Source organism: Poromitra crassiceps, assembly GCF_964638095.1.
Source record: "Poromitra crassiceps genome assembly, chromosome: 3".
In the NCBI taxonomy this organism is placed as follows: Eukaryota; Metazoa; Chordata; class Actinopteri; order Beryciformes; family Melamphaidae; genus Poromitra; species Poromitra crassiceps.
In genome coordinates this window covers 72,042,061-72,065,657 of record NC_139625.1, presented here as the reverse complement: position 1 = coordinate 72,065,657, position 23,597 = coordinate 72,042,061, and the positions used below count along the sequence as shown (strand labels likewise).

At 43.7% G+C, this 23,597-nt stretch overlaps 1 protein-coding gene across 1 annotated transcript; it reads right to left on the bottom strand.

Annotated features, from left to right (window-relative positions):
• Positions 1 to 274: 274 nt before the first annotated feature.
• Positions 275 to 22,663, bottom strand: LOC310773407 (sodium/hydrogen exchanger 2-like). The gene is made up of 13 exons (XM_083633282.1): positions 22,223 to 22,663; positions 20,851 to 21,176; positions 19,625 to 19,762; positions 15,584 to 15,834; positions 15,185 to 15,402; positions 12,327 to 12,526; positions 11,619 to 11,708; positions 10,948 to 11,018; positions 10,008 to 10,175; positions 6,681 to 6,786; positions 5,736 to 5,852; positions 3,766 to 3,865; positions 275 to 3,086 (listed from the first exon to the last, which is right to left on the bottom strand). The coding sequence occupies exons 1-13, from the start codon at positions 22,488 to 22,490 to the stop codon at positions 2,647 to 2,649; spliced, it is 2,493 nt and encodes an 830-aa protein (XP_083489408.1). The 5' UTR covers positions 22,491 to 22,663; the 3' UTR covers positions 275 to 2,646.
• Positions 22,664 to 23,597: the final 934 nt, after the last annotated feature.

Sequence of the window (23,597 nt, the reverse complement as noted above, 5' to 3'; positions counted from 1 at the left end):
AGGGAGTGATCATGCAAACTTCCTTCTGCATCATTTCCCAGCAAACATACAATATCCAGTTTGCATTCAAACTTAACGCTGCTCTCCTCTAGTTTTAATTGGCATATTCATCATCATATTTGCACAATATTTATAAGTTCCCCTATCATCATAATATTCCCCGTTTGTACATTTATCATAACTTTTGTTTGTTTTTTAGTTTCTTTACCCAAATTGCTAATTTCATACTGTGGTGATTTTCAGTAAATAATGAAACTACTAATCATATGGAACATCTTTAATTATAGCAAAGCAAGAGGCGAGGAAGCCGAGCGTAATCACGACTTTTCCAAACCTGGCAGGATGGAAATGTTATTGGCCTGCTGCAGGAAACGAAAGCTCCTACCGTACATCTTAAAGGACAATGCCACCCATTTTTAGAACACCTTATTCAGGACATTTCATTCAGTGTTTCTGAACATGCACCTATACAATGAAGCTAGAAGTCAAAGACAAAACCTTTACTTTGTGATGTTACTGAGATGTAAAATTGCTCTATTGACAATGAATGGGACACTGACTTTGTTGACATATGATTGGGTGAATTATTGCTTCCGAATGAGGTTTACATTGTGGTTCATACCTGTTTGCAATGCTAGAACATAAACATTTATTTGGTGTGAAAACCCAAACTTCTAAATATAACCATGAAGTAATAAAAAACAAGTTGCAGTTAAATCAATTATCGATGATTTTTCCATGCAATATGCTGCAGTTTTGGATCAGCAAGTACTGGAAATCAGTGCAGAGTAGAGATTGGGAGAATTTACATGATTTCAACAAGCGGAGGCTGGAGCTGAAGGTTGGTTCTACTTCTAGTCAGTCGAGGAGCAATGATCTGTATAAAATTGTGGTAATATAGACTATACCAACCTGGTAACAATCATTGGATACAATCGTTATTATATAAAAATACAGATGTAATCAAATACACATACACACACGCATGCACTTACAGGTATGCACGCACGCACGCACACGCACACGCACGCGCACGCGCACGCACACGCACACACACACACACACACACACACACACACACACACACACACACACACACACACACACACACACACACACACACAGATAGAAACTGATAGAGACAGACACATGAACAAAGACAGAGGAAGAGGTAGGAATGGTTGTGTCTGTGTGTGTGTGTGTGTGTGTGTGTGTGTGTGTGTGTGTGTGTGTGTGTGTGTGTGTGTGTGTGTGTGTGTGTACGCAACATTATCCATGTTTGCATGTAGTATTTTAGTTCTTTAGAACTAATAGTCAAAAAGTTATGGGAGCTCCCTTCCATGTGCTAACATGGAGAGCAGTAGCAAAGACCCCCAGGTACAGAACAGAGCAAGCAACAATGACAACAGAAAATTGTTTACGATAAGTCAGACACACCATGTGAGCTTTAAATAAGGCGCACTGTATGATATTTGCCAAATTAATGCATGACTGGAAATCAGCTGAGCCATCAGCTGATGTGGGGCTCAGCTGTGGGCTGGGTTTGTAAGCTGAGCTTGACGTAAGCTGAGCCTAGTTCCTCATTGTGCGGCTCGTGAGACGCTGGCGGCTCTCGAAGCTTTAGTTGGCGGCTCTAAGAAAAATTGCAAAAAAAAAAAAATCCCCTTCTCTCCCCAAAATTTGGAATATTATTACAATACAACAATACAATACTGGTGTTGACAGTAATAGAAGGTGCCAAATCATTCAAAACAATAAGCATTTTGCTTTTAGGAGTAGCGTGCAGCGCTGTTCCAAAACGTGTCAACGTGTGTCGCACATCTCATAAGACAACTGTTCGCATCGCATCCCATAATAGTATGATGATATTTGGGATGCCATTGCGAACATAGATGCGAACAGGTTAGCTAAAACTTTAGCGTCGCCATTATATTATATATATATGTGTGTGTGTGTGTGTGTGTGTGTGTGTGTGTGGAAAACAATAAAACACAAAAAAAATGGTAGGCAGATGTGCTTGGTTGGGGTGGCTTTTGGTGTTTTGCGGTAAAAGTGGCTCTCCTATGACTTTGTCCTGCCAGTGCGGCTCTCATCGAAGAAATAGTGAGGATCACTGGGAGGGTATGCACGTGTTGTCACTGAGGCAGAAGTCACTGCGGGGTCGCGCCCACTGAGTGGCAGCAAGACTGAACTTGAATGCAGTAATCAGCCTAGATAAATGACACCTGCTGATCAGGGAGGAACCTGTTGAATGTTTTGCCACTCAGTCCCAATTGAGGGGGCGTGTTCCGGTGGGAAAGTGACGTCAGTGCATACCCTCTATAGTTACAGTATCTAGGTACGATAGCTAGCTGCTGTCCTTCAACATAATGAATTAATAATAAATAAATAAAAGTCAATGCCATTTGTATTTATGTTTTGACCTAAGTTTCTTGTTTGCTATTCAAGTTTTCCAGTTACAGCACTCTCCAAAACTGTGACTCTGAGGTTTCAACCAATCAGATAATTTCTTCCTCCTAACAGCTCTCCCATGTTTGTCCAACTTAAACTCCAATCAGCAGTTGTTGTCACCCAACTGCCAGATTTCCAATACACTGGCTTATTTAATGAACTCCTGCACTCAGTCTGTCAGGGTCTCTGTGAGCCTCAATACCCTAGTGAGGAGTGTCTCAGTAGGGAATTTGCTGCCCCATCTTCCCTGGGACCCTGATCCTCAGGCACCCACCCTCGAGGCGGCGGTAGCGGGGGAGCACGCATCGCCTCCTCCTCTCCTGCCTCTCCAGACCGCTCCAGGTCTTCACCTTCATCTACCCGATCTGAGCGGCGCCTCCTTGGGGGCCGGACGGGACCTTTCCTGCCTCTGAAGGTCGAACCTCCAAGACTTCCAGAGCACCCCTCATCCACAATGTCTATCCCATGGGATGGTGAGCGTGGGCGGGCAGCGTCGCCAGACTGCTCCCCTGCAACTGTCACCTCCCTGAGGCTACCGAGCCTCCGCAAAGGAACCAGGGAGCGGGCTGAAGAGCGGGCTGACGGGATGGAGGACTGGAGTCGAGCTGAGAGACCGTCCACCTCACCACTACCACCTAAAACCAGACAAATAGTTATCTTATGTTAGGTTAGGCTAGGTTAGGTTAGGTTAGCCTGCACTGCAAAAGTACAGTATGAGAGGACAGAGTAGATTCCTTTGTTAAAACATAATTATAAAAAGAAGTTTCCAGTTTCTTGATAGTAGTTAGCCAGGCTATTATAACTAGTTTGTTTAAATTAAGCTTGTCAAGCTGCAGGATGTCCATGTTTGTTTACGGTTTGTTGATTTTCCCAACAGAATAGCATGTAAAAGCAACGCTGTGCAGCAGCCAACTTGGAAGTCCTGGCTGGCTGTCCGACTTTCCCAATGGTGCATGAAAATAGAGTCTTTTTGCTGGAGTGTTGAGCAGCAGTGGCAGCAGTCTGAGTCTAGTCCATTGCTGCTCAACACTCACGCATGCGTGTTTCAACAATGGGGAGTCAGTCAGTGCGTCAGTCAGTCAGTCCTGAGATGTTTTGGACGGCCCGTTCTGGGTGGCGTTCTGGTCCGGCTTAACTAGGCTTGCCTAGTCTTGTTTGCATGTCATCTTGATTTATTTGTCTGCTTTCTGTTTCTTTTGAAGTTAGATTTTTTAAAGACCCTTTTATCTCACTTATCACAAATGTGTTTTCATTTCTCTTATCTCTTTGTGTTTTATTAATATGAGAAAACAAATGAAATGAAAATCATCTCACCGTGACTTCGTCTTCTGATGGGGAAAGCAGCCTCCAGGCTCCCACCAGGCTGCAGTGAGAAGTACTTCTGAGACCTAGGTACAGTCTGCTGGGACGTAGACTGTAAAAGGAAGGAAGGAAGAAGAGTACCAAGTCAACTTTTATACTAGGCATCTCACGCGCTACACGTGTTCGATTCCTAGGGTCGCCCGCTGCGTGGGCTTGCCCGTTCTGCAGCTCGTCGAGCCGGCCCTTCAGCTCGCATTCACAGCTCGGCCCCTGTGCAGCCTTCCCCGCAGCTCGGCTGCTGTGTGGCCTTGTCTGGCTTATTGGCGGGTGCACCATGTGTCCCTCTCTCTCTCCCCCCCCCTCTCTCTCCCTCAGTCTCTCTCTCCCTTTGCTCTTTCTCTCTCTCCCTCCTCTCCTTCGGTCTCTCTTGTGAGCCTCAGACTGATGGCATCACTGCATGATCACTGATGACATCAGTGTGTGTGTCTGTTTCTTGTGTGTGTTTGTGTGTGCCAGTCTGTCTCTTGTGTCTATGTGTGTGTGTGTGCAGGGGTGAATTTTCCACTGGGGACAGGGGGGACATGTCCCCCCCACTTTTCAAAACCTTGATTCTGTCCCCCCCACTTTTTAAACTGAAAAAATCGTGGGTAAACTGAAAAAATCATGCTTAATACGCTACTGTTTGACCAGCCATCATATTATGGCTGAGAATGTTAATTGAGTTGCTAATTATAAGCTATAGGCTACTCCAAAAGATTGCCACGGATTTCCTCGTCTGTAAAAAGTGACCTCTCCAGACCCTGAATGCATTTCTAATGGCGCCCTGTATGGAAAATCCCCTTTCCAAGCCGTCCCTGAAGGCAGCACTCACAGAGTTTGGCTTTTCTTAAGACTAAATAATGATATCACAACAGTATTGTAACAGCAAATTTAACTTTTGTACTAATATTATTCAGTTTGTGGAGTTATTTTTCTGTGACAAGTATCATCCAAATGTTAATTTAAAATTAGATATTCCTCTAAATCTGGCTAAAAACATTAAAACTTTTTTGCCAGCCCCTATTTGAGAAGAAATTCTCAACAAAATACTGTAAGGGCGTTACAAAACAAAATAAAAGGGATGCACAGAGCCATAAAGGAAAGGGCACTCCGAGAGTGCAGACCTGCACCCAAGGCCCGCTATTATTCGCTATTATTGTTTGTTGGTGCTACTATTGCATGAGATCCAGATCCGCTCCATTTTCCTTGGCCCATGCTACACCCTTCCACAAAGTTTCAGGAAAATCGGGCCAGTAGTTTTTCCGTAATCCTGCTGCTAACAGACAGACAAACCGCACCGAAAACATAACCTCCTTGGCGGAAGTAATACTGTAAATCAATGAATGAATGAATGAAAGAGAATGTGAAAGGCCGATGAATAAAAATAGTTGTAATGAGGCTTTGGGATGCGAGGCAGCTGGATTCACGCAAGATCACAAGATCACGACGATCACATGACAAATCCATTTTGCCACGCTCCAATCTATTGGTTTGAATCTGAACCAGTAGTGGTTTGCACCAATCAGCATCCAGAGGCAGCTACGGGCGGGCTTTAGGAGTGACGACAGCGCGAAGCAAGCCCGTGATAGACGTGATAGACAGATGGTTCATCCAATCACCTGCCAGGTACTTTTTTGAAAGTGCCTGCCCCGTTGAAACAGTTTCCCAAGCGAGTTCCCCCAGATGATTTTGTGAAAACAAACCATCTGTCAGTGTCAAGGTAGCTTTGGGGAGGGCTATTCCACAATTGTGTCACCACTATGGCAAAACCCTTATCATCCATTAACTGTCTTAAGTGGGATCTCAGGCCCGCTAGAGACCCCTAATTAGAGGCTTTCCTTTCTTTGCAAGCTCTTTTCTACAGTAGGGAATATCATCTATAACTGTCAAGGAGGAACTATTCCTCCAAAACCATATTTCTCCCTCTGTAAAAAGTCACCCACCTGGTCACGGAAACTTCCGGCGCGAATGCTGCGCCTGATGCTTGGGTGTCGGCGAATCAGAATCTCCCTGGCTTGGCTGTTGTCTGGCAGACTCTGTTTGTTGGTGTAGGCCATTGTCTGGACAACATAAAGAGACATACATTATAGACATTAGAGCCACTAAAGGGTAATTTATAGTACAGCGAGTTATGATGGTCGCCACCGACCATGATTCAATGGACATCGATGGTAGAATATCATGTCCAATGAACATCGACATCGACGATAGAATATGATCATGGTCAGTGGCGACCATCATAAATCGCTGTACTATAAACTGCCCTTAAGACTGATAAAGATATTTGTGTGGCACTTTTTTTAACAAAGTTACAAAGTTAAAGTTCTGTGAAAAACCAAACAAACAACCAAACAACCAACCAAACAAAACGGCACAGTCATAATAAGGGGGAAACTTACCCATTGTTTCTCTTTAAGGTTCAGAAAAGTTCTGAGAGCATATTGCACCATATTAAGATTCAAAGGAATTTAACAGAGAAATGCAATTTGAAGAAAAAACAAAATCAAGATTTCAGTTGTATCCATAAAGTACAGTTTGATTGACTATTTCCCCAGGCAGGTTGCTCCAATTTACTAGGTACGCGTTTTTTCCCCAACCATCTGCTTTGTCATTTATTCTGGGAGAATGTATGCAGAAACAGATTCATCTGAACAACTCATTAAGCTATTGTTGAGTCTTACTTTTGTCTCAAAACAGCTAAGAATGGGGCGAGGTAACTTATTTTGAGACATTTTCTTGAAATAAACAAAGTGATACATTATTACATATTATTATTGTCACGTGGTTAAAGAACACTCACCTTCCATCCCTCTGGCAGCTTTTCTACTTATAGCTATTAAATGAAAGTAGGATTGAAGACGTGGTTAAATAAATAAATAGTCTGTTACCTTCTGTCGTATCTTGTACATGTTCTTTGACAGGATGTCGTGCATTTTTCTCACATCGGCAGCCAGGAACTTGGTCTTGGGTCTGGAGGCGGCCTTTCTCTCATCCCTGCATGCAGGAGTTGAGAGCAGTGGTGAATAGGAGATAGCGGCGCCTTCTCATGCCTCGCTGTTACTATTGAGATATGTGCTGCAATTAGGATGGAGATTTCCTGGGGGTACGGTGGTGCAGTGGTAAGCGCTGTCGCCTCACAGCTCGAAGGTCCTGGGTTTGATTCCCACCTGGGACGCTGTGAACGCTGAAGGAATGCGTGCCCGTCCGCATGTCCTCGAGTGCCCACCGCCCGGGTGGGGTCGTCAAAAGGGCCTTTCTGTGTGGAGTTTGCATGTTCTCCCCGTGCCTCCCGGGGGTTTCCCTCATATAGGAACCCCCTTCACCAAAACATGCAATATCCCGGTTGCTGATGTGGTGCCTCCTCTGGTCGTTAGGGGCGCCCGTTCAGAGGGAGGGGAACTGGTTGGAATAGCGTGAACCTCCCACGTGCTATGTCCTACCGGTGAAGCTTCCCCTCTCAGGTGAAAAGAAGCGGCTGGCTAACTGCCCATCTCTCGGAGGAAGCATGGAGCCAGTTTCGGCTCTCCCCAGATCGACAGAGGGTGGAGTAGCAATCAGGATAAATACATTTAATTAGCACTAATGGGGGATAAAAAATGTGATAAAAAAATCCGGAAAAAAATATTTAAAGAGAAGGATGGAGATTTCCATCTGCTGGTCTCAATCAGCCATGACCCAATCACATTTTGCCTTAAAGTTGTATTTTCATTTATTTGAGTGTCAATGCACATTAATGAACATTACTAGAAATGTGCTAGTCTTAGCCAGATGGCTAATTTTCAACTGCTGTCCCTTGGAACTCCAGTTAGAATTGCCAGTGCCTCACACAAACACTGACACACTGACAGGAGTATTAAAGGAGAATCCGCTGCGTGTCAGAAAATAAGCTATTAACAGGACGTAAATACATGCATTACACATACCCTGTATTCCTCGTTTCCAGGCCGCTGCTCGGTGCACATAGCTTCGTGGTGCATTGATATAAAAAATACTTTTCGGGGTGAGTTAAAAATCATAATTAAAGCTGGAAATGAGGTCCAGGTTGTAAAAAACTGGAATTCTCCTTTAACCCTAACATACATGTCTTTTGATGGTGGGAGGAAACCGGAGCACCTGGAGGAAACCCACACAAACACGAACACAGGGAGAACATGCAAACTCCATACAGAAAGGACCTGCAAGACCGGGGTTTGAACCCAGGCCCTTCTTGCTGTGAGGCAGCACCGATACTTTTAGTGAGACGGGTTTGGTGGCTTGCTCAAGACTTGTCATGTGTCCAGACTCCAGCATGTGTCCTAACCCTAAATACCATTTTGTAAATCTCTAAAATGTTCATGGAAACTGAACCGATAACATTTGAACATTACAGGACTAAGCTTAACGCTGCTCTGTTTGAAGGTTTTATGCTCAAAATGCATCCCTCTTGTCAGCCAACACAAACTGGTGCACTATCCTCACTCATTGAGATGCCCAAATTAAATTCTGTTGTGGGCAGGACTGTAGTCAAGACCACCTTAGTCAAGTCCAAGTCAATTCCAAAACCAAGACTAGTGTTGAGCTCAAGTCTAGACCAAGTCCAAAGTGAATCAAGACCAAGTCAAGAGAGAGCGGCTCAAATTAAATCCTATTCAAGATCAAAATAGACAATAAATAGTGTTCTTTTCCTTCCAAACGTAAAGAAAATGCACAGGTGTAACTTCTTAAAATGTATAGTAAACTGTTTCCCCTCGTTGCCATTTGGAGCCACCAATTTGCCTAGGGCATCTATAATAATAAAATAAAAAGTCAGCTAACTGTGTTTTCATAGAAAAGGTTAAGTATACGCTTGACAAAAATCCATACGTAGGTCCTGTGTTCCTGGATCTCAGGAAGGCATTTGACACGGTCAACCATCAAGTACTCCTGGCTAAGCTGTCCCACTTCAATTTCTCAGCAGACACTATACAATGGTTCAGGTCCTACCTAACGAACAGAAAACAGTGTGTCATGGTTGACGGTGTCAGATCCCCCTATCTTGACAATCCAGTCGGTGTGCCGCAAGGATCGATCCTTGGACCACTACTGTTCTCCCTGTACATCAATGACCTGCCAGACATATGCCCTGACCTCAATGTACAGATGTATGCTGACGACGCGGTCATTTTTGTACACGGTAAGAAAACTGATCAGATCTCTTGTAACCTTACAAATGTCTTAAGCAAGGTCCAACAGTGGTTGCAAAATACGTGCCTGCTGCTAAACACAAAAAAAACGGTATGTATGATGTTCAGCAAACGACCAGTTGGCATCACTCGGTCCAATGTGTTTCTGGGGGGGGAGGAACTGGAATTAGTCTCCCAGTTCAAGTACCTCGGAGTCATCTTGGACTCGAACCTATCCTTCAAGAAACACATTAAAAAAGTTAAATGAACAATTAATTTCAATCTAGTTAATTTTAGACAAATTCGACCTTTCTTAACCACTGATGCAGCAAAAACGTATCTTCACTGCATGATATTCTCCCACATTGAATACTGTTTCACAAACTGGTCGTTCGCAGGTGCCACTGTCATAAAACCCATTGAACAACTTTACCATAGAGCCATCAAGGTATTTGCTAGAAAACCATTGTCATACGACCACTGTAACATTCTGGAACAACACCGCTTTTTGAGCTTTGAAAATGTCAAAGTCTTAAAAAGTGCTTGTTTTTTCTACAAATGCCTTCATGGACTAGCTCCCCCGCCTATAAATGAATTTATCCACAGAAACAGAACTAGTGGACTTGGCACCAGGTCTGACACTAGAGTTGACTGTAAGGTCCAGCGCAGACTGACCACGTTTGGTCAGAACGTCCTCTCAGTTAAAGGCAGCCAAACGTGGAACAGCCTGCCAGTCTCCATAAGGGAAAGCCCCACACTTGCCACTTTTAAGGGTTCACTGAATGAATGGCTGAAAACCCACCAGGTCAACTTCTGAACTTTTTTTAAATGTATTTTCTGTAGATGTTATACTGTTGTGTTTTTTGAGTGTATTACTGTTGCTTGTGTTTTGCTGTTTTGCACATGTATACTTGTTTTACGTGTGTAAAGCACTTTCCGGCGATTTTTACACTTTTATTATGTTCCAGATGTTTTATCTGTTCCATGGTTATTGTGTTCATCAATTTTGCATTGTCCCGTCTAAATAAATCAATCAAATCAAATCAAAATAAAAAGACCACTCTATAGACTTACTGTAGGCTGACTATAGATGGCGCTGCGCTGATGTCTCCCATGGGCATGTCCAGCAGGTCGATGGCATTCTGCAGCTCCAGCTTCTTGTACAGAGCCACGATGCTGGACTCGGCCCTGCTGTCTCGGATCAGGATCCGCCTCAAAACACGATCGTTGAATTTCTTAAACCTGATACACACAGAAAGAAACAGAGATTATATCATAATGTGTGTTCTTAATGCAAGGTTATTAATGTGAATTAGTGAGTAAATCACAGCAGATTAGTCAGGAGGGTGTCCATTTATTTATATGAGGAAGACAGGGAGAAGACAGAAAGGGTAGGCAGAGAGAAGATGACAGAGAGATTATTCAATTCCAACAAACAAACAAAACAAAAAACAAAAACTTGACATTCAAAATTTAAATATATGAAATCAATAAAAATGTCTAGGTGTGTTCATCTGACTTTGTTTGACAGAGACAAAGAAAAAGAGGGGAGTTCGATCAATGAAGACTTGCCATTCTAAATTAACATATCTGAAATCAATACATTATAGCAGGGGTTTTACTGATTGTGACTCAGGGACCACCATTCTGACTAATAAGCAACCTTTTGTATGAGGAAAGGGCATGAGATTACAAGGAATTGAATGAATGCATGGTCAGCGACCACCTGGAATGCCTTCACGGACCACCAGGTGGTCGCAGAACACCACTTGAAAATTGCTTTGACATTGCTTGATAATATTAACAAAACATGCATAACTGACTAATTGGCTAAGTGACTAAATAATTAAATAAATAGGTTAAAGAAAAAGTAAGTAAACATACAAATAGATAAATCATTTAGATAGATAGATAGATAGATAGATAGATAGATAGATAGATAGCACGTTTGTACAAATTGTTTAATCAAAGTACATAGTACATATTTAGCTACAGATATTAACACAGTTCCTACTTGTCTTTCCAGTAGTAGTGGCTCCACTGTCCACACAGATCCTCAATGCCAGAAACAACATGCTCCATCGTCTGGAAGCAGCACAGACAGACACAGTCAGCAGCAACACAGACAGCAACACAGTCAGCAGCACAGACACAGTCAGCAGCAACACAGACAGCAGCACAGACTGACACAGTCAGCAAGATAGACAGCAGCACAGACACAGTCAGCAGCACAGACAGTCAGCAACACAGACAGACACACACAGCAACAGTCAGTAACACAGCAACGCAGACAGACACAGACAGCAACACATACAGATACAGTCAATAACACTGACAGTCAGCAACACAGACACAAACAGCAGCACAGGCAAACACAGTCAGCAGCTACAGCAGGAGTCAGATAAAACAGTCTGCCAGTGGCGCTGTGGCTTAGATGGTTAAAGCGCCTGTCTAGTAAACAGGAGATCCTGGGTTCGAATCCCAGCAGCGCCTTTAACTAATGGGATCAAAGTTTCTATTGATCTTCAGTCAGGTTAGAAATCATCTTTCCAGCATTTGAACTGTTGTTGAATAGAAAACTAAAACCATCATCACATGGTGTCTATTAAATACACACTTGTAGCAAACAAATGAAATAAGTAAGTCAAAATGAGAGAAAAGGCAAGAGTAAAATGTGATGAATACCCTGGTGTGAATCTCGACGTTGATGGTACGCATATCTTTGTTGGTCCTTCTGATGTTGATATACTCTACTATAGGACGAAGACTGATGCCCTGGAAAGAGTGTAGAATAGAATAAACATTTGATTCCATACAGAAGGGATGACAAAGTAGTGTGACAAACCCAATGTAGCCAAAACCAAATAATGATTCAATGCAGTTCAATCAGTGTCGGTGACAAGCTGATGCCAATTCGGTCTTAATCTATTCTACTTTAAGATACCACATAAAATAAGTGATATAATTATAGGGAATATATCGTGATAGAAACTGACAATTTTGTATAGAAACTATAGAAATAATTGTCAATCTTACATACGTTCTAGTTCCATTATTTGCATTGTTCTTATTTAATGAGATTAAAAGTTCAACCAAGAACTGATTTTTTTTAATTAAACTTAAAAGTTTTAGTTTTACAGTAGCATCTTACTTAACTAAGTACATTTTGACCTTTTTTAAATGTTGTGTTTGACTGTTTTTTGCAAAGTTGGTTTCGCACGGGGCGGGGGGGGGGGGATGCTGGTGAGTGAAGTCTATCAGCACATACCAGCATTTTTTGGCTGTTGCTAATTTTGTACCCTGGTCTCACAACTTCAAACAGTAAATACTCAAAGTCACCTCTAGGCTCTATGAGACACAAGTCCAACCTCACTGCCCAGCCAAACAACTCACCTGTATGAAGACGGTGAATATGATGATGGCGATGGAGGCGGTGACAAACAGCTTCCTTCTGTTGATGTTGTCAGGTAAGGTGAAGACCAGGGCGAAGCAGACGGCCCCTCGCAGCCCTCCATAGGCCAAGCCAAACTGGTCCTTGAAGTTGAACTGGATTGTACGGAACGGGTTGACGATCTGGCTCAGCACCAGAATGCCTGAAAGAAAGGGAGAGATTAGGATAAAGAAGACGAAAGGGCAAGAAGTAGGAGAGGAAGAGGAACATGGCCAATATCTGAGGTTAAAGGAGAGCAAATATCTGAGGTTAAAGGAGACTGAGGTTTACAACAGGTGGGAAAAGGTTTTGGCAGGCGATTTGTTTTTATTTATTTGTTCATTCATTCATTCATTCATTCATTCATTCATTCATTCATATTGTCTAGGGCTGGGTATTGGTTCAAAATTCAAGAATCGATTCGATTCCGATTCACAAGGTTCCGAATCGATGAATCCCGATTCGATTCGATTCGATTCCGATTTGGTTAGTGATGCTAAAACATGTTTTTTTGAGCTGTAACCTGAATTACATGACTGTCCAGTTATGTAACACAAGCGTTCCCAATCTTTTTTGCGCCAAGGACCGGTAGATACATGGGGAAAAAAGTTTGCGGACCGGTTGTCAATTTTAAATGTTTTAGTTACATATGGTGACAAAGGGTAAATAACAGCCTTTTCATCTGTCAATAAAGACACTTTCACAATTATGCACAGTGATTTGATTTCAGCCTATATAATTTCTAAAAGTAGATATTAATGATCAAACATTTCCATTTATGTAGCCTACAGTATTTATGTTTGTTTCAACTACAAACATAAACTAGAAGGTCTACATTTCCTAACGAAAATGTAATTGTGCTTGCTGTCCTCGCCATGCACCGCCTGGCTTGCAAGGTCCCTGCCCATGCAATTAGGGGGACTAATGCTGCCTTCCAGACACCTGGGACGTGGGTGTTTCCCAGTGGAAAAGTCCCAGTCCCCACCTTCAACACAGTATTTCTCCTATAGGCTCAGAGTACATCCGTCCACACCTGTACCAAGTTTGGTTAGCATCGGACGATCTTTGTGAAATAGGCCCCACCCGCCGAACTTTGGAAGTCGATTATATCGCAACGGTGCGTTTTTTTTCAAAAACCACGAAACAGTGTTGTGCAGGACACTCATCACATGATGTGTGCTTTGGTTTGGTGAAGATTGGACAAAATTTCAAGGAGAAATCGCAAAAAAACTGTTTTGGACAAAATGCAAAATGGCGGGAAATCTAGTCTGACGGAAATGGGCGTGGCCTAGTTGAGTAGATGCGGGAGGACCCAAGGAATCCAGGGAAAAAAGAAGTTTGATGATAAACCCTACGGTTCAAAAGTTATGGACCAAAAGGTAAGGAGGGCTGTTATAGCGCCACCATCTGGTCAATTGGTGTAATATATTTCTCCTATAGGCTCAGAGTACATCCGTCCACACCTGTACCAAGTTTGGTTAGAATCAGACGATCTTTGTGAAATAGGCCCCACCCACAGAAGATTGGGAGTGGATTATATCGCAACGGTGCGTTTTTTTTTTAAACTTCCAAATCAGTGTTGTGCAGGACAGTCCCCACATGATGTGTGCGTTGGTTTGGTGAAGATTGGACAAAGTTTCAAGGAGAAATGGCAAAAAAACTGTTTTGGACAAAATGCAAAATGGCGGAAAATCTAGTCAGACGGAAATGGGCGTGGCCTAGTTGAGTAGATGCGGGAGGACCCAAGGAATCCAGGGAAAAAATAATTTTGATGATAGACCCTACGGTTCAAAAGTTATGGACCAGAAGGTAAGGAGGGCTGTTATAGCGCCACCATCTGGTCAATTGGTGCAATTTTTTCGGGTATAGTAAAAGACCCCTCAGTGCACCTCCCTACCAAGTTTCGTAGCTCTAGCTGTTATGGTTTCTGAATTACAGCTAATTTACTGCAAGATTTTGCAAGATTTTTCCAAACCCCATGCAAGTCAATGGGGAAAAAAATGGTGCTTAATGGCGAATTGCGGCCAAACCGCTTTCACAAACCCTTAGAAAAGTCATAGCACACCTGTCCTCAATAAGCCGGTCATTTTGAGGTCTGGCATGTCTATGTGGCGCAAAAATTGGGGGAGTTATTACGCGGCTAACTTTTTGGTGGATGGAATAATAATAATTTAGGAATATCAAGATTGTGCCTTGCTTGTCAGCAAGCACAATAATAAACGTCAACTTGAAACTATGTTTCAACTACCACACACAGCCTATAATATTATAGCCTATGTTTATAAAAAAAGAAAAAAGAAAATCGATCTCTGGACATATGAATCGATATCAAAGGATTAAAATAAAAATTGATTCAAAATCGGAGAATCATTTTTTTTAACCCAGCCCTCGAAGTGTTTGTTGCTGTAATACTCATTTCGGCCACAAGAGTGCACCGTTACCCCGTGTACCCATTTCACAGCAACCGTTTTGAGGTGGTAAAGCAGGAAGTAAAGCAGGTGTAACCAATACCAGTAATGATGGCTCCATCCCATGTAGGTGTTCCAGTGCCAAAGCCTTCATTAATCATTAATGTTATTGGTTACACCTGCTTTACTTCCTGCTTTACCACCTCAAAATGGTGTGCCGTGAAAAGGGCCCTATAGGACTAAAAGCATTCTAAACTTCTACACTCCCTCTCTCTACAGTACTTCTTTCTCTGACACTCCCCCCCACTCTCTCTGTCTGTCTGTCTGTCTGTCTGTCTGTCTGTCTGTCTGTCTGTCTGTCTGTCTGTCTGTCTGTCTGTCTCTCTCTCCCTCTCACAGTACTTGTCTCTCACCCAGTCCTCTCCAGATGAAGGCGAACAGCAGTGTGAAGAGGATGTAGGCCCAGTTCCACTCGTGATCGGTGGTGATGGTGACCACACCCAGGAAGAAGAAGATAAGGGTCTCTGAGATGGTGGCCAGCATCTTCACCACATGGCGGATGGTGGTGCAGGAGCGCTGGGACACATTCTCCTCCACGTAGTACTTCATGGTGAGGGCACACGTTATAATGCTGTGGGAGGAGGAGAGCATTTCTCAATCACTCCGATCACCTTTTGGGATTCAAGCTAGTGACCATCTGGTGATTAGCCCATTTAAGCTCTAGGTTTCCAGCCATCCCCATGTTCATATGATACACGGGGAAGCAGCCTTTTATATATTTTTCAGCCTGGTATGTTATCTGTGTTACTCACGCCACCACGCTGGATATGGCGAACAGCTCGGCCACCAGGTAGGCCAGGTAGCTGTACATGAAGACGAAGAGGGGTTCGATGGGGCGGACATTGGCAGTGAAGCGGGTGGTGAAGGCTGCCACGAAGCCAAACAGGAAGCCGAACAGGAGACCACCCACCCCCACCACAAAGAACCTGGCCACGCCCAGAAACACGTCGACTGACTCCACGGTGGGCATGTCAGCCACGAAGCTGAACATGTTGTAGAGTACCTGGAGGGAGAGCGAGAGAGAGAGAGAGAGAGAGAGAGAGAGAGAGAATGAAGGAGGTAATGGGGGAACCCTACATAAAATACAAACTGGTTCTCATTCCAGCTGCGTAATATTTCATTGCTCTGGCATGCACCTTGTGCGCTGGATGGAACGCGTCCGATGCCCTTGTGCACAAATATGATACGCCCACAGGCGTATTATAAAAAAAACAAGCACTGCATGTTAAACAAGCACTGCGCACCTGGTTGGGGAGAGGCAAAGGTCAAGTTACGCATTGGGCTGCAGAGCAGGGTGAGGGGGGTTATGTTTAGTCACTGGTAGCCACTTGGTTAGGGTTATGGTTTGGATATGGTGGGGGGTCTTAGGGTTAGGGTCTCCAAGGTAGGAAGATGCTCGGACGACCAGCTCCAGCCTCCAACCCCACGGCGTAAGTTGACCTTTGCCTCACCCAACCAGGTGCGTCCGTGTTCCTTCCATAATACACCTAAGGTGTGACGGCTTGTTAACAGGGCGTCCGTGGGGGTATCATATTTAACAGGGTATCCGTGGGCATATCATATTTAACAGGGCATCCGTGGGCATATATTTAACAGGGCGTCCGTGGGCGTATTATATTTAACAGGGCGTCCGTCGTGGGTGTATCATATTTAACAGTGCGTCTGTCGTGGGCGTATTATATTTAACAGGGCGTCCGTCGTGGGCGTATTATATTTAACAGTGCGTCTGTCGCGGGCGTATCATATTTAACAGGGCGTCCGTGGGCGTATCATATTTAACAGGGCGTCCGTGGGCGTATCATATTTAACAGGGTGTCTGTGGGCGTATCATATTTAACAGGGTGTCTGTGGGCGTATCATATTTAACAGGGTGTCTGTGGGCGTATCATATTTAACAGGGCGTCCGTGGGCGTATCATATTTAACAGGGTGTCTGTGGGCGTATCATATTTAACAGGGTGTCTGTGGGCATATCATATTTAACAGGGTGTCTGTGGGCGTATCATATTTAACAGGGTGTCTGTGGGCGTATCATATTTAACAGGGTGTCCGTGGGCGTATCATATTTAACAGGGTGTCTGTGGGCGTATCATATTTAACAGGGTGTCTGTGGGCGTATCATATTTAACAGGGTGTCCGTGGGCGTATCATATTTAACAGGGTGTCTGTGGGCGTATCATATTTAACAGGGTGTCTGTGGGCGTATCATATTTAACAGGGTGTCTGTGGGCGTATCATATTTAACAGGGTGTCTGTGGGCGTATCATATTTAACAGGGTGTCCGTGGGCGTATCATATTTAACAGGGTGTCTGTGGGCATATCATATTTAACAGGGTATCCGTGGGCATATCATATTTAACAGGGTATCCGTGGGCATATCATATTTAACAGGGTATCCGTGGGCATATCATATTTAACAGGGTATCCGTGGGCATATCATATTTAACAGGGTATCCGTGGGCATATCATATTTAACAGGGTATCCGTGGGCATATCATATTTAACAGGGTATCCGTGGGCATATCATATTTAACAGGGCGTCCGTGGTTGTATCATATTTAACAGGGCATCCGTGGGCGTATCATATTTAACAGGGTGTCTGTGGGCGTATCATATTTAACAGGGCATCCGTCGTGGCCGTATCAGGGCGTCCGTGGGCGTATCATATTTAACAGGGCATCCGTGGGCGTATCATATTTAACAGGGTGTCTGTGGGCGTATCATATTTAACAGGGCATCCGTCGTGGCCGTATCAGGGCGTCCGTGGGCGTATCATATTTAACAGGGCATCCGTGGGCGTATCATATTTAACAGGGCATCCGTCGTGGCCGTATCAGGGTGTCCGTGGGCGTATCATATTTAACAGGGCATCCGTGGGCGTATCATATTTAACATGGCATCCGTGGGCGTATCATATTTAACAGGGTGTCTGTGGGCATATCATATTTAACAGGGCATCCGTGGGCGTATCATATTTAACATGGCATCCGTGGGTGTATCATATTTAACAGGGTGTCTGTGGGCGTATCATATTTAACAGGGTGTCTGTGCGTGTATCATATTTAACAGGGTGTCCGTGGGCATATCATATTTAACAGGGCATCTGTGGGCATATCATATTTAACATGGCATCCGTGGGGATGGGCTGAAAATACATACAGTGTTTACATCAGCCAGGATATATTTATTGTAATGTCATACTTATGGTTATATTCTCTCTCTCTTAATAACACACACACCCACACACAAACTGCAAACCTGTTTGGCCTCCACGTGGAGCAGGTTAGACTAGAGTTAACAATCCCAGGCATCTGATCTAATCCAACTGCTGTTGAAACTGTTGATCCCTTCAGAGATGTTGGTTTACTAACTGTAATACATGTACTACCTATTAAGCGTACTATAAAAAAAAATCTTAAATGAGTGTTCAGAAATGCTGTTTTGAAAGGAGAAATGTTGCTTAAATTAATATGCATTTATCTATTTAACCATTTATCCAAGTTTATATGTGTCCAATTTATCACATAGTAGGCCACTTATCACCTGGTCGAAAATGTTTGTATTCATTCATTATTTGTCTTTCATTACGTAAGTCAGTTCAAAGTAAATTCAAGACAATTCTGCTCTCTACTACAAACTGTGCTGCACAATGTTGCTGGAAAAAAGTAGCCTAATTGTTATTTTTTCTTTCAGAATTTTAGTGTTAGAATTCCAACATGAATTTAAAAACCTGACTGAGGGATTTTCAGTATTTTCTTTTGTTTTTGTTATCTTGAAAAAGTCTGAGTTGAACAAATGGGCTTTGCAACTATTATGTATTGGTGTACACTTCCTCTGTTGAAATTAGTGCAATTATGGAGTGTCTCTACGTTCTTTGTTATTGACTGTTGTATGTGGTCTCTTTGTTAAGCCGGGATGTGGCTATATGCACTTTTTGCCCAAGACAAATTTCCCCCAGGGAACAATAAAGTTGATCTCATCTCATCTCATCTCATCAATTTGTAGCCTACAGCATTTCTTTTTGCATAAAATGGGAAACAATAGGGTGTTGGAGGGATTCACTGCCAGTTATTTGTGAGTGAAACTTGCCTCACGAGTGAAACCCGGCCACAGCAAAGCCAGGTTTCTTTTAGCTGCCATGTCCTTTCAGCTTGGGGGAACCAGACAGACCAGACTGAGATGTGGATGTTTGACATGCCACTCTTCCTTTTGAATGTATGAGTGGTGTGTTTCCATTCACACTGATGACTTCTGACTTAATATAAACATTTGTTTAACTTTTCACGGTTGTTGGTGAACTCTTTTGACCCCTCCACCCTTAAAAGCCACTAGAGGAGATTTAGGTCAGACGACAAGTACAGAGGTTATTGATGTCATGTTACATGTATTGTAGGTAGTTAAATTAGAAGTTCTCTGCCAGTGTGCGAAATTGCTTTGAGTTTATACAGCTTGAACTCTCACCTCTCCACATGCAGATCAAACTTCAGCATGATGGATATTTGCAGATATGACAGCTTGAACCCAGATCCCCCAGTTGAAGGATGACCTCCATACTCACTAGTATGGAAATGCCCTAACCCTAACCCCGCCCACCCCCCCCCCTTCCCGAAAGAAATAATGGACACTATGACACACTATTATGACACACACACACACACACACACACACACACACACACACACACACACACACACACACACACACACACACACACACACACACACACACACACACACACACACACACACACACACACACACACACACACACACACACACAGCCCTGCCACTCACCACAGTGACGGCATCGTTGAAAAGTCCTTCGCCAAATATGACTATATACAGCTGCTCATTGACTCCCATGTCCTCAAACACATTGAGCGCAGCTACAGGGTCCACAGCCGAGATGATGGAGGCAAACAGCAAGTTCTCCTGCAAGTGATCCGATGGATAGATGGATGGTAGAAAGAAAGAAAGAAAGGTTTTATTTAAATCCTATAAATCATTCTTTCTGCTTCTTACTTTGGGAACAAAAACGATTGAAATGTACCGTAATCAATTCCTCAATATGTAGAGCCCTTTCACATCCTTTTAGATATGTGACAAAGGCAGATAATCAAGTGTATTTGCTTTCTGGCATGTTACATGCTGTTGGTATCATATTTTGGTATCATATTTTAATATTGTGGATATTCTCCAATAACATAAGTCATTTTAATGCTGCATGTCACGCATTTACCTGTAGCTGAATCTTTTATCTAGTGATTTACAATGATTACCAGCTGCCATTTGGAGGGCACTTTTATCCAAACACGTCCTCATACCGAAACAACAGAATAAGTCGATTTCCAATCACTCCCCAAACAACATATAGCTATGTGAGTGAAACGGTGCGTGCAGATGATATGCCTCACGTGGGATACGGTTAATTTGAAACACGTCACGTTGGTTAATTTAAAAAACAGCTTGATTACATTTAGGCAACTAAAACAACTTGGTTAAGGTTGAAGATGGACCATGTCGGGACACAAAGCCACCTCTCTCCCTTTCCCGCCAATACCACCATTTCTCCCCTACTTGTCAGAAAGCTATTTCAATATCAGACTGTTACGTTAAAGAGCGCTAGAGTTGCTGCTACTTCCTGGTTACAGCTCCTAACTCTGGCGTATGCATTGCACGCATGCACTTACTCATACGACCGCAAGAGGTCGCACTCATAAACTCATCGTCGTTTTAACCCCCTTGAAATTCAGATACAGTCAGTCTGTGTGGGAATGCCCACAAAACATCGCTAGGGCTGTGGGGAAAAACTGCAGAAAGGAGGTGTGACAGTCAGGTGTTTTCCCCCACATGGGTTGCCACGTTGGGAATCAAACCCCTAACCATGGTAGTGTAGTTCTATGCTCTACCCATTGAGCTAAAGATAAGAGGGAAACAACTATCAATGGACACGCATTGGTTTTGCAGGACTTTAACCTTTGACCTTCTGATTGTAAGATATTATCCAATAAAAAACGGACCTGCAGGTTGATATCTTGAACCCCAAACACCTCGAACTGGCAGATGGCGAAGAGGGAGAGGCCGATGCCGATGCTGTTCCACAGGGTTCCCACCACGGCATACCACAGCACTGTGCCCACGTTCTCGAAGAACGGCCGTGTGGGCATGAAGTAGCCGTTCTCCAGCACGATGGGCGGGAGCATGTAGAGGAAAAAGACGTTAGAGTCCAGCACGGCCGGAGGCTCCTCCTTCACTGAGTGCATGATGGCCCCCACAATCAGGCCAATGGAGATCAGCAGACACGACTCCGGGATCCAGATGGTGATCTTGCGGTAAACATGGAAACCTGTTGGAGGAGAGGAGACATGAAATCTTTGGGCTCTATCTTCCCAAAAGCGCTAATTTAGCGTTTGCGCTCGTTTAACGCCGTGCGCAATGCAAATTGGGGGCAGACACAAGCGCATGCCTGTGATAATTGTACTGGGCATTGGCTGCCCCATGCCAAAGCAGGAGTTTCAGCGCTAAAATGTGGGATTGATGGCACTACCCTATTGTCAGCAGCGCGCAATTACTTTGTGCTAAGAGCTTTGAAAAGGACCTCTTACGTGCAAATACCTCTCTGCGCTGGGTGCGCTGCACGGGGATTATGGCTGCGCTCCCAGCGCAGAGAGGTATTTGCGCAGTGGAAAGTGGAATTCCTTTTGGATATGTCATTACGCACAGCCTTGCCACGCCAAGACATCAAATTATGCTGCTAAAATTGGGTATTAGCAGATAATTCAGTGAGGCAATCAACTATAACTCACTGAGAAACTTTTATCACATCGCGAAGAGGGAAATGAATTGAGAAAACTTGTTGGACAATGGACATAGGCTATTTACCTTCATAATCCGAAGGGTCGTTGGCATCACAGACGATTCCCTCTGTCCTCGCATGAGTGAGTACACTCTATTATGCATGGAGAGAATTACAGCATATTGCATGCCTCGCGCAAACAGCCATTGCAAGACGGGAATCTATTGGTTTTGATTGACGTAATGCCCAGCCTTGCCTCCCTGTGTTTTATATATTTTTTTTTATTATATATTTTCATGTTTCATTTGGCGTGAATGATCACAGAATTACATTTTTTGGATTAACTATTCCTATAACCCAATCCTGACAAATTACCATCTTTCCTTCATGCACTTCACGCACGCATGCCGTCGCACGCACACATGTGCACACACACACACACACACACACACACACACACACACACACACACACACACACACACACACACACACACACACACACACACACACACACACACACACACACACACACACACACACACACACACACACACACGGATGGACAGAACTTTGGTGACTTCTTTGCAAATGTACCAATTTTGGCGAAGGAGGCCAGCAGCACCCACAGAGTGAACTCGAAGGGGACCTGGATGCGGGGGTAATCCATGGTGAACATAGGCAGGTTGGCTTTCTCCTCGTTGGGGAAGGCCTGCGGACCATCCTGGAGGGGCTTGACAGTTTGCCGGGGCGAAGGGTTCGATTGAATCTCACATTTCCCTCTGACGCAGAGCAGCGAGAGGAGCAGGAGCGTGCCAAAAGCTGCTCTCCCCATCCCCAGTCCAGATAAAATACAGCTCCTCATGTCCACAGGTCAACCCAGGTCACAGGTGTTTGCAGTTTGAGCCATGAAACATTTAGAATATGAGTCCCGAAACATTCGATTTTTTTGTATCGACCTTCAGCCAAATAAAATCAATAACTACTACTACAGGCCTGAAAATGGGGCATTTGTTTGCTCAAAGCCAACTTCTTTACTCCAATCCATGTCAAAAGCAATAAAACAAAGGCAGCCTAAATAAAAAAAACCCAATGAAGTTTGTTTGAGTGAATAAAAAGAGAGTGCTCTTCCCTCTCAGCAGTCTTTACTGGTTTCTGTCTGTGCTGCAATGCACTTCTGATTGTTGCTTAACCTGCTTTTCACTTCACCTCTGTGCCTTGCCTACTGGGTGGAGTCCAAGTGGAGTCAATACCATGTAAGTCCAGAGTTAATACAGAACACTGCTTCACTGCATTAAAACTAAATCTCATTATGAACGAGTACTTGTTTATTGATGTAATTAATAATAATAATAATTGCCTTTTTTGCATAATAATACGGTCTGTGTCCGATGGGAAACAAGCGGAAAGAAAGTTTGGCTAGTTTAAGCTATCGTAGGCGATAGGTCTGTAAGAATATACTAATACGATGGTAATGATAGAGCAGGGGTAATCTGTTGTGTAGTAAGTAAGTAAGTAAGTAAGTAAGTAAAAGTTTATTTCTAAAGCACCCCTCCCAGCACGAATGCACAGAGTGCTGTACATAATATGTCAGTCAAAAACATTATAGGCCTACATGGCACTAGGGCATAATAGTAACATAAAATGGTGGGCTTACAGAGCAAAAGTAGGATAAAATCTTAAAAACAACATGCAAACATAAAACCAAGTACAAGAAGACAGTGAGGTGATGATCGGCCTAAGACTGCTCAAACGCCTGCTTGAATAAGTGCGTCTTCAGGTGTCCCTTGAACAGGTTGAGGGAGGCAGCCGATCTCAGGAACGGGGGAAGTGTATTCCAGAGTCTAGGGGCGGCCGCCCCAAACGCCCGGTCCCCCCTGGTCTTTAGTCGGGTCCTGGGAACTGCCAGGAGCCCCTGGTCTCAGGTAGGGGCTGGTGTAGGGGCTGTTCACACATAGGTCTGCATTATGGA

Bases quoted from the DNA above. Each gene is read 5' to 3' on its own strand.
- LOC310773407 (XM_083633282.1), bottom strand. From the start codon at position 22,490: ATGAGGAGCTGTATTTTATCTGGACTGGGGATGGGGAGAGCAGCTTTT. The intron at 6,787-10,007 runs GTAAGTCTATAG...TCCTGCATGCAG, and splicing joins CCATCTATAGTCAGCCTACA to GGATGAGAGAAAGGCCGCCT. The intron at 5,853-6,680 runs GTAACAGACTAT...TATGTTGTCCAG, and splicing joins TGTACAAGATACGACAGAAG to ACAATGGCCTACACCAACAA.